Source organism: Thamnophis sirtalis, unplaced genomic scaffold (genome assembly GCF_051295495.1).
Source record: "Thamnophis sirtalis isolate CommonGarterSnake01/CBP01778 unplaced genomic scaffold, rThaSir2_p1.2 scaffold_3, whole genome shotgun sequence".
NCBI classification, from domain to species: domain Eukaryota; kingdom Metazoa; phylum Chordata; class Lepidosauria; order Squamata; family Natricidae; genus Thamnophis; species Thamnophis sirtalis.
Window position 1 is genome coordinate 163800409 of NW_028261383.1, and position 9153 is coordinate 163809561.

At 39.1% G+C, this 9153-nt stretch overlaps 1 protein-coding gene across 2 annotated transcripts; it reads left to right on the plus strand.

The window, feature by feature from the left end:
* Window positions 1-1302: 1302 nt before the first annotated feature.
* Window positions 1303-8735, plus strand: LOC148048296 (hepatic lectin-like). Of its 2 annotated transcripts, none has more exons than XM_087710667.1 (7): window positions 1303-1404; window positions 1511-1631; window positions 4353-4527; window positions 6358-6432; window positions 6846-6997; window positions 7661-7773; window positions 8419-8735. In XM_087710667.1, the coding sequence occupies exons 2-7, from the start codon at window positions 1593-1595 to the stop codon at window positions 8582-8584; spliced, it is 720 nt and encodes a 239-aa protein (XP_087566793.1). In that variant the 5' UTR covers window positions 1303-1404; window positions 1511-1592; the 3' UTR covers window positions 8585-8735. The 2 variants fall into 2 exon arrangements, with proteins under 2 accessions (XP_087566793.1, XP_087566794.1); XM_087710668.1 differs by having other exon boundaries at window positions 1305-1404; window positions 4426-4527.
* The last annotated feature ends 418 nt before the right edge of the window (window positions 8736-9153 follow it).

A 9153-nucleotide genomic window follows, 5' to 3' on the forward strand; every position in this document is an offset into this window, starting at 1 on the left:
GTTTGTATTCCACATTATTTTTTTCCATCAACTCTGAAACCGATTAACTTTCAGACAGGACTTAAGTTATGGATATTCCATCAAATACTTCATTACAAAGCCTACTTACCTGGTGCTTCAAATGCATACAGAAGCTTTGGGAGAGGCCTGCATAGGCCATTCCGAAAGTGTGGTCTCTGTGGTTAGGCTTAAAGTGACAGAATGGAAAAGCTATTAAATTCTTAGGGAATAATATCCTGCTATTGAACTCTCTTTAAATTTTGATTTAATTTCTGTTCTGGTTCCTTGTTGCCAATACTTTTTGGAATACTGCCTGGCCATTCTACCAAAAGCCAAATGTGATCCTCAGATTGAAGAAAAAAAATCATCCTTACACTATTAGACCTGAAATTAGAGTCAGCCATCATTTTATATTATCCATATTTGTCATATTACCCATGGAATGCCTTTTCCTTTCCCATCTTACATCTTCTCTGCTCCCAATCACCTTTGCAGCATTGTAGTACTGATCCAGCTTCCCCATGTCACCACCTTGGTTCTCATTAGCATTACTATGAGCAGAGAAGAAGTGGGTTCCGGATCCTGTTCCGACCGGTACGGTTGGAACGGGCCCGGCGGTGTCCACATGGACGCATGCAGTGCACTCACACATGCGCGCAGTACGTGCATGCATCTTAGCACCTCCGCAATGCTCCAGCTGCTCAGCGGAGTGGAGTGCAGGTGCTGTACGTGCCATGTGCATGCGCAGAAGCACTGAAGACTTAAAAAGACCAGTAAGGAACTCGGGCATTTGCATTTGCTAACCTCAACTGACTGTAAGTAAGCAAATTGTACCTGGTTTGCCAGCTGTGTCCTTTCCTGGAAAAATAAGAACTGGCCCATTGTAAATATCCGGGTCACTTCTAGACTTCATCACTGCAAAATACACTATACCTCTGTTCATATTAAACCATAGTGTGATCTATACTTTTTTGGCTTGAAAAAACCAAATTAGTCAATTACATTATTATTTTTTCCCCAAAATGCTTAAGCAGCAAACCATGACTTTCTACCTATGTGCGCCTGCCTTTACAATTGTTCTGAAATTATTGTAATGCAAATTACAATAATGAGCTGCCTACTGCTATAACAGTGAATACATTGGTCAATATTACATTGACGTCTATTCTATTCCAATCAGTTTTTTGTGCTAGTCTTAATACCGGAAATGTGTGGGATTCTTTGCTTGTTTACAGTTCTTTGTCATCAGTAAGGTATTAATCACTGGTATTGCTCTTATGAAGTTGGTGGATGAGAACAAAGTGTAGGCTTTTATATAATTAAGGAAAACCTGATGACATTAGCAGGATTCTTTTAGTTCTCCCATTCATTATATATAGGGACATTGTGATTTTGGTGCAAGGAGTAAGTTTTGAAAGGTGGCTATATTCTAAAAAGAGATGAGCAGAAGGGCAGGAAAGCTAAGAATCACCCTGAGCTAATATTTAACCATTATTTATTTATTCTTTAGAGCAATTTCAGCAAAACCACAAAGTCCCTATTTGGGGAAGTGTTTCCAAATAACGCAAAAGGTGCACAGCTTTCCAAGATGGATGAAGAAAAATTTGCAGATGATTTCCGGACATATAAAGGTATCAATATATCTTCCCATTCAAGATGTAGTGTCTTTCTAACTGAGATATAGACTTATCCTGGAGGATCCCTTGCCTTCCTATCAAGCTTTTCTATAATCAGCTTTTTGAAGCCTCTTTTCCAAATGACCCAAGAAATGTATTGTGTGGCAACTAGGGAGTTAAACATTTTTATGACAATAACTGATAGAAGTTTGTCTGGTGCCTATCCAGTTGCCTTTTCAGCACTGGGTAAAGATCTTCCTGCTTTTAGAATTCTTTTATACGCCATACTTCAGGTGGCTTTCCTGCTTGATATGAAGTTTCATATTTTATGTTCCGAGTTCCTTCCTTAATTTGTTTTTCCACACATAATCCCATCTTTTTTTTCCTTTGAAAGCAACTAGGTTTCAAATAAATAAGTTGCTTGAAGTGAGACTTCCAAATTCCCACTTATCTAAAGTATTTATTTATTTGCCAAAAAATAACAAATAGGTTCTGTAGATAGAAATATCTGAAGAAAAACGAGGGGTGACAGCATCCAAGCAGTAGCATGAATGGGTTTTTTTTTTAATGACATGTTTAGACACAACAATTCCAAACTGCATCAAGAGTTTGTAGGGCAGTGGCAATTGACTTTAGATTTTTGTTCCTACTAATCCCACACAATATCATTTGGTACCCAGGTATCATTATTATTATTATTATTATTGTAAAATTGTATCACAGCGGTCAGTTGTTTCGCCGGATTTGGCATTGGTTACTAGTCGGGCCCCACCCAGGGGCCTAGGACGTCGTAACGTATTTTCGTAATATGCGTGCAGATCCAAGCAGTGCGGCTTTTTGCATTTGACTGATGGTGATTTTGTCAATTTTTAACTGTTTTAAATGTAATTCCAGTGCTTTTGGAATAGCACCCAGTGTGCCAATTACCACTGGAATTACCACTGCTGGTTTGTGCCATAGTCGTTGAATTTCGATTTTTAAGTCCTGGTATCTTGCGATTTTTTCATGTTCCTTCTCGGCGACCCTGCTATCACCTGGTATTGCGATGTCTATGATTGTGACCTTATTATTATTATTATTATTTATTTGTCTTGTATGCCGCCCACTCCCGGAGGACTCCGGGCGGCTTACAAAAGACAAGGGAAAGGGGGGAACAAGACAAAGACAACATATTAAAAACAAAACCAACATTCACAATTTCTATGGAGGTAGATGCTTCTCAGCTCCCCCCAGCCTGCTGGAACAGCCAGGACTTGGTGGCTTTGCGGAAGGCCGGGAGGGTAGTAAGGATTCGGATCTCAACAGGGAGCTCGTTCCAGAGGGCCGGAGCTGCAACAGAGAAGGCTCTCCCCCGGGGAGTCGCCAGCCGACATTGGCTGGCAGATGGAATCCGGAGGAGACCCAACCTGTGTGATCTAATTGGTCTGAGAGAGGTAACCGGCAATCCTCAGGATTCCCTACTTTGGTTAATACTGGCCTGATCAATTAGCTCTAACAGGAAGAAGATATTGCAAATCCCACATCGAGAAGTTCAGGGAGCTGAAGTGAGGCAGTTCTACATTTCTGTAGCATTGCTGACATTGTGTGTATAAACAACTCTTTCGCACAATCTTAAAATTTGTAGACCTCATCCCCAGAATTCAACAACCAACAATGCTGGCTGGGAAATACTGGGAATTGGACGGAAGTTGCTACGGTTGAGGAATATTGGCATATAGAGTAAATATGATTACCTTGACGGAGATATATAGGAACTGTTACCTAGGCAAAAGACACTAAAACATTGGTTCAGTGCTAAACTACGAGATAACATTCAGAGGCAACTCAAAGCAGACATTCCTCCCTAATTCAGGAAAACTGTAAAAAGGAGGAAGCCGCATAGCAGTCAATCTCAATAAAAATAATTTTAGCCTGTGGAATCTAATTTGCCTAGTGAGGTTGACCCTGAACAACAGTCTCCCCATAGAAATCAAACTGACTCCCTCTGTTGGTGCTTCAGAAGCTCTTCAAGGCCCAACTGTTTCAAAGAGCCTTCCCTTAATGTGAACATTACTATTCTGTTTTTATTTTTTTTGTAGCATACATTGTACAGGAATGGAGGCAAATATATATTGTACAATTTCAATTTTTTGATTTTTCTGTCTTACCAACCATAAGAGATGAATCAATCTCATAAAAAGTGAGGAAAATGAAACTTTGTTTAAAAAATTGAAATGATACAATATGAAACATAATTTGCAAAAAAATTTCATTTTCATCTCTAAATTAGTGATCATGGGGGAAGGACAGCTTTAAAATTATTTTGTGTTTATATGACAAATCAAAATGGCTTATTAATGGCATATCCCCTCCCCAAAAAATGAATAAAAAGAAAATAAATCTTGAGCTCAGTTTGAAATTGAAATAAATTTGAATTTGAAATACTGTCTGCCCCCTATTTTATGATGATTTTTAAAAAAATCAAGGACATATACCAACTTACACTTAATTTCCACTTGCTTTTCTGGTATACCAAGAGTTTGGAATGCAACTTCCAGCATGCTGTTAAAAATAAGCCCCTTAACCTAAAGCCCATTCTAAAAATAAATGAGAAGACCTTTATGGAATCCAGTTGGTCTACAAAACAAGGTCTGTGAACCATTTATTAATGAAAGGTTCATTCTCCAAATTGTTGAAATAAACATAAGGTTTCTGAGAAAGCACATAACTTAGGCCAATTCTCTTTTTTGCTGTAAGGAACATCCACAGAAAATCCTACTCATTAATTGGATAACATTTCTACATTTTCATTCTTTCCTTTCATGTAAAGGAGGAAGAAACCTGATCCCAAGATCATTCTTTCCAATTTATGTGCTATTGGGTCTCTCTTATTTGCTAATTCTCATTGGCTATGCATTGTCCTTCTCCAAAGGTATGTTTTCTTCCTATATGTTTTGCAATATTTCATGTAATAAAGGAGGGAATTTCTAAAAAAGCTGAGAAACTCAGAGCAGGTTTCCAGTTTATCCTCTTTGATTTTTAGCTCAAATGGCCAGAAGAATATTGAGCAAGATGGAGGATCTTTCTGGTAAATTAGGTGTAAAAGGAACACTGGATAAATTTGCAGCATTGAGCTAAAACAGCCTTTCTCAACATTGTATCTTCCAGCTGTGTGATACTCCCTGCACAATCTAGGGATCTTGGGAATTGTACTTCAATAGATTTCAGGAAGGCTTCTTAATACAGTTAGTCCTTGACTTACGACCATAATTGGGTCCAGAATTTCCGTTACTAAGCAAGGCAATTGTTAAGTGAGTCACACCTGATTTTGTGATCTTTTTTGCTATGGTTGTTAAGTGAATCATTGCAGTTAAGTGAATCATGTGGCTGTTAAGTGTATCCAGCTTCTCCCATTGACTTCGCTTGTCAGAAACTGGCTGTGAAGGTCGCAAATGGAGATCACATTATCCCAGGATGCTGCAGCCATTGTAAATACATGCTGGTTGCCAAGTGTCCAAATTTTGATCACATGATCATGGAGATGGTTCTGAGTGTGAGGACTCAGTTGTAAATCTCTTTTTTCAATACCATCGTGACTTCAAACAATCCCTAATTGAATAATTGTAAATCAAAGACTACCGTAAGCAGCCTCCTGGCTTTATAAACTCTGAAGGCCTCTCTGGTACTGAGATGGAAATGAAGGCATGGTTTTGAGGAAACTCAGACATGGAATCTAAGGTTAGATCAGTCATTCTCAATCTAGAGCAAGGGTTCAAACTCACAATGTCACGTTGTCATCATGGGACGTATTGCGACTTTCCCCCCTTCATTAAACTGGGGTGGGTGTGGTCCGCACATGATGTATCCTGCCCACACGCCACGAGTTTGATGCCCCTGATCTAGAGCCTTCCGGTTATATTGGATTTTAATTCTCAGTTGCTCCAGACAGGACAGCCAGATCAGACAATCTGGGCAGTGGTGAGTTGCAGGCGGTACGCCCCAGTACGGGTGTACTGGAGCCTACCCGGAGCACCAGGTACCATTCTGGTATGATGCTCCCGCACCGCACACTTCCATGTGGACGCCGACAGGCCCGTTCCAACCGTACCGGTTGGAACGGGAACCAGAACCCACCACTGAATCTGGGGATATATGAAAGTTGGTATCTAATACATATCTGCAATGTAAGTACAGCTTTAATCCTGCAAAGAATTTGCCAACAGCTGGTCTTGTTCAGTTTTGTATTGTCATTTGGTGGAATTTTATCATTAAAAACTGAGCTTGACATTTCCTTCTCATTCTCCAATGCCATTCCCACTGCTCTTTGTTAGCACATTTGTATCCATACAATATCTATTGCACAATGGTACTATAAGACACAGTATAGGATTGTATCCTTCGTTGCTGAGCACTTGTTATGTATTATTGTGGATAAATGCCACCTTTCAGGAAAAAGTCTTATCAAATCAGCGTGTAAGGTGCACAAGTTATTAATAAAACCATAGTTAAGTAGAACTTTGGAGATGGTTTCCACTGAAACATTGAAACCATCACCCCAATGATGTTGGGCAACCCAACTGGAACAGAGTCTGAAGTGGGCTTTATCTGCTTTCCTTTTCTTCCAGGAAGATTCCAAAGGGCCATTAGTAGCAGTAGTGACCAGAATGAAACAGTCCTACAAGTGAAGCTTCTCTTCTGATTACAATTCTGTTCTTACTATAAAAAATGACATGCATTTCTTTCCCTTCCTTTACAATATTAGTCTCAACAATTTCATCCGAAGTCAACAAGATGGCAATCAATGTTTCAAAGGATCATTTCACCCATGACTTTCTCTGTAAGTTTCTCTGTTTCCCTTTCTGGTCTCTACTTCATGGGGCAATTCTGCTCCAGGGTCTTTTTTTGGAGGGGAGGGATGACAATTCTGCTGCAGGTCAAGAAACAGTACTGCAGTGGTTCCCAAACTTGACAACTTTAAGACTTGTGTACTTCAACTCCCAGAATTCTCCAGCTAGGTCTTCTGGCTGGAAAACTCTGGGAGTTGAAGTCCACAAGTCTTAAAGTTGCCAAGTTTGGGTACCACTGCAGTCTTGCTTTAATGCATGCCTCTGCAGGACATATCTAGCTTTGTCTGTGCAGATTGTTTTTATCAGTCCTTATCATCAGAACAATCTTCTTGCTTTTGCATGCATTGTCAAGCCAAGCCAGTATCAATTTTTGACTTTATTTTTTTTTCCTCCTGTTACTCAGTGTTCCCGTGTGGTGCTGATACTAGACAATGGGAATATTTTGGTGAAAAATGTTACTACTTTTCCCTGAAGACAGTTCCTTGGAATGAAGCCAAGGCAGACTGTGAACGCAAACAGTCACGGTTGGCCATCATTGATAATCTTGGAAAACAGGTAAGATGGGACACCTACAAATGTGATGTAAACTTTCTTCCCAGGACATAACAAGCACGGAAAAAGCTAAGGTAAAATTTGTTTCCTATCTTGTGTGCCTTGCTCTGGTTCAGATGGCATTCACTTCTAGAGTTTATAATGTTATGCAAGTTGGCAGGTCTGACTTGGTGAAAAATAAAAGAAGGAATCTGGGTTTGTCTTAATAAGTCAAATGTGTTTATTCAGCTGAATAAAGTTGGATCCTCCTAAAGATGGAGGAACAGAGTGTGAGGCAGATATATATACATTTCTTTGCTTTCACTTAGTTACATAAGGGAAAGCTGGCACACAATAGATCATAAGGTATAGAAATATAGAAATTATAAAAATAGTCAAGCATGCCTTCTGTGGTTTTGGTCACAGGCCTAACCCCTAGGCTAGAGGTTTCCCGTGAAACTTTCCTTGGCCTCAAAGGTCTGCTGAGGCCTAAACTTTAGCCTTGCCATCTTAACATTTGAGCAATCATCAAATTCATCAGATTCCTGATCAACAATAAGAAGTAATTTGACCGCCATTTTTCTCCCTTCTTCTGTTTTATGTTTACAAAGGAAATAGCATTTAAAACTCTTATACTGCCACAGTCCAAATGCCATCATTCAAATTTCTTGGATTTTTCTCTTGCAGAATTTCATACAGACTCGGACCAGAAATGAACGTTATTGGATTGGTCTCCATGACCAACATACAGAAGGAGATTGGAAATGGTTGGATGGCAGTAATTACAGAAATGGCTTTCAGTGAGCACTTCCTTGTTGTTGTTGTTGTTGTTGTTGTTAGAAAAGTTGGGGAACACATGGCTCTTCAACTGTTGCTGAACTTCACTTCCCAGCTGCCAAGCTAGCACTGTCAAGGTTGAGGGATATATTGAGAACTGCTATTCATTACCAATTGAATGGCTACCATTTGCTCACCCACATCATGAATTCAACTTCAATTCCATTTTTTCCCAATATCTCTGAATTCTGACAGGCAGAATAAGTGAAAGACTGGCTTCAAACATCATACCAAGCTATAAAATGATTTTATGTTGGCTTAATATGAACTCAACCAGCAATCACTCATAGCAACATAATGCCTCTAAACATCCTTTAGATTTGTAATCCTATAATCACAATCCTATAATCGCTAAAATAAGACACATAAATCCATTTATTTCCAGGGAAGGTGAATTGGGGTCTATACAGTTTAGGAAATCTATTTCACGGTGAGTCTGATGAGGAATTTTCACTCTCATTTAGAAACATTTATCAGTAAGATGTTTATTATATAGAAATGTTTAGGAAACAATAGCTTGATGGCTCCAGAGATAAATTTATTGAATTTGAGATTATTTTTTGACTATTGAAGATAAAAACATGCACCACCTCTTGCTTCCATCTCAGGAATTGGAAGAGAGGTGAACCCAACTCTTACCAGGGTCATGAGGAGGACTGCGCCCAAGTTTGGCTTAATGGTGAATGGAATGATTACACCTGCTCATCCGACAGCTTTTACGTCTGTGAAAAGCCCAGATCGAGCACACCCAAAGCTGCCTCAAAGCGGCCCTGAGCCTTGAAGCAAAATGTCTTGATACCAATTTGGGAGGAAAGACTGCAGCCCTCGCATCATGACTGACAAAGAAGCACTACACTTTTGTTAGATAAAGATCTCAATTTAACATGGAAACAGTACCATATTGGTAGCTCTGGATTATCTGGCATTTTCTATAGCTAAATCAAATTATGTATGTAAATTTTCTAAGCAATTGTTTCCTGCAATCTGAAGGAACCAAATACTAATCTATCCCAGAAATCATTACATAAGGGAGATAAATTTAATGCCATTGGGCATAATATAAATGTTCTTGCTATTGCTATGTCATTATACGAGTCACTGAATAATGTGAAAATATTAAACTATTTTAAAAAATCACTAGTTATACCTCACATTTGCACAATTGTAAATACAACCACAGGGGGAGGAAGATGATGCTGTTAAAATTACCAGGGTTCAAGCATTGTATTAAGACATATTTACTGTGTGTTACTGAATAAGCCACAGTTGACTTTGTACAACAGGCTACAAGCTAAGCCATAATGTATAAACTGTAACAGTTTATTACATGACATGCTAACACA

Bases quoted from the DNA above. Each gene is read 5' to 3' on its own strand.
- LOC148048296 (XM_087710667.1), top strand. From the start codon at position 1,593: ATGAAGAAAAATTTGCAGATGATTTCCGGACATATAAAG. The intron at 4,528-6,357 runs GTATGTTTTCTT...TTACAATATTAG, and splicing joins TGCATTGTCCTTCTCCAAAG to TCTCAACAATTTCATCCGAA. The intron at 7,774-8,418 runs GTGAGCACTTCC...CTTCCATCTCAG, and splicing joins AATTACAGAAATGGCTTTCA to GAATTGGAAGAGAGGTGAAC.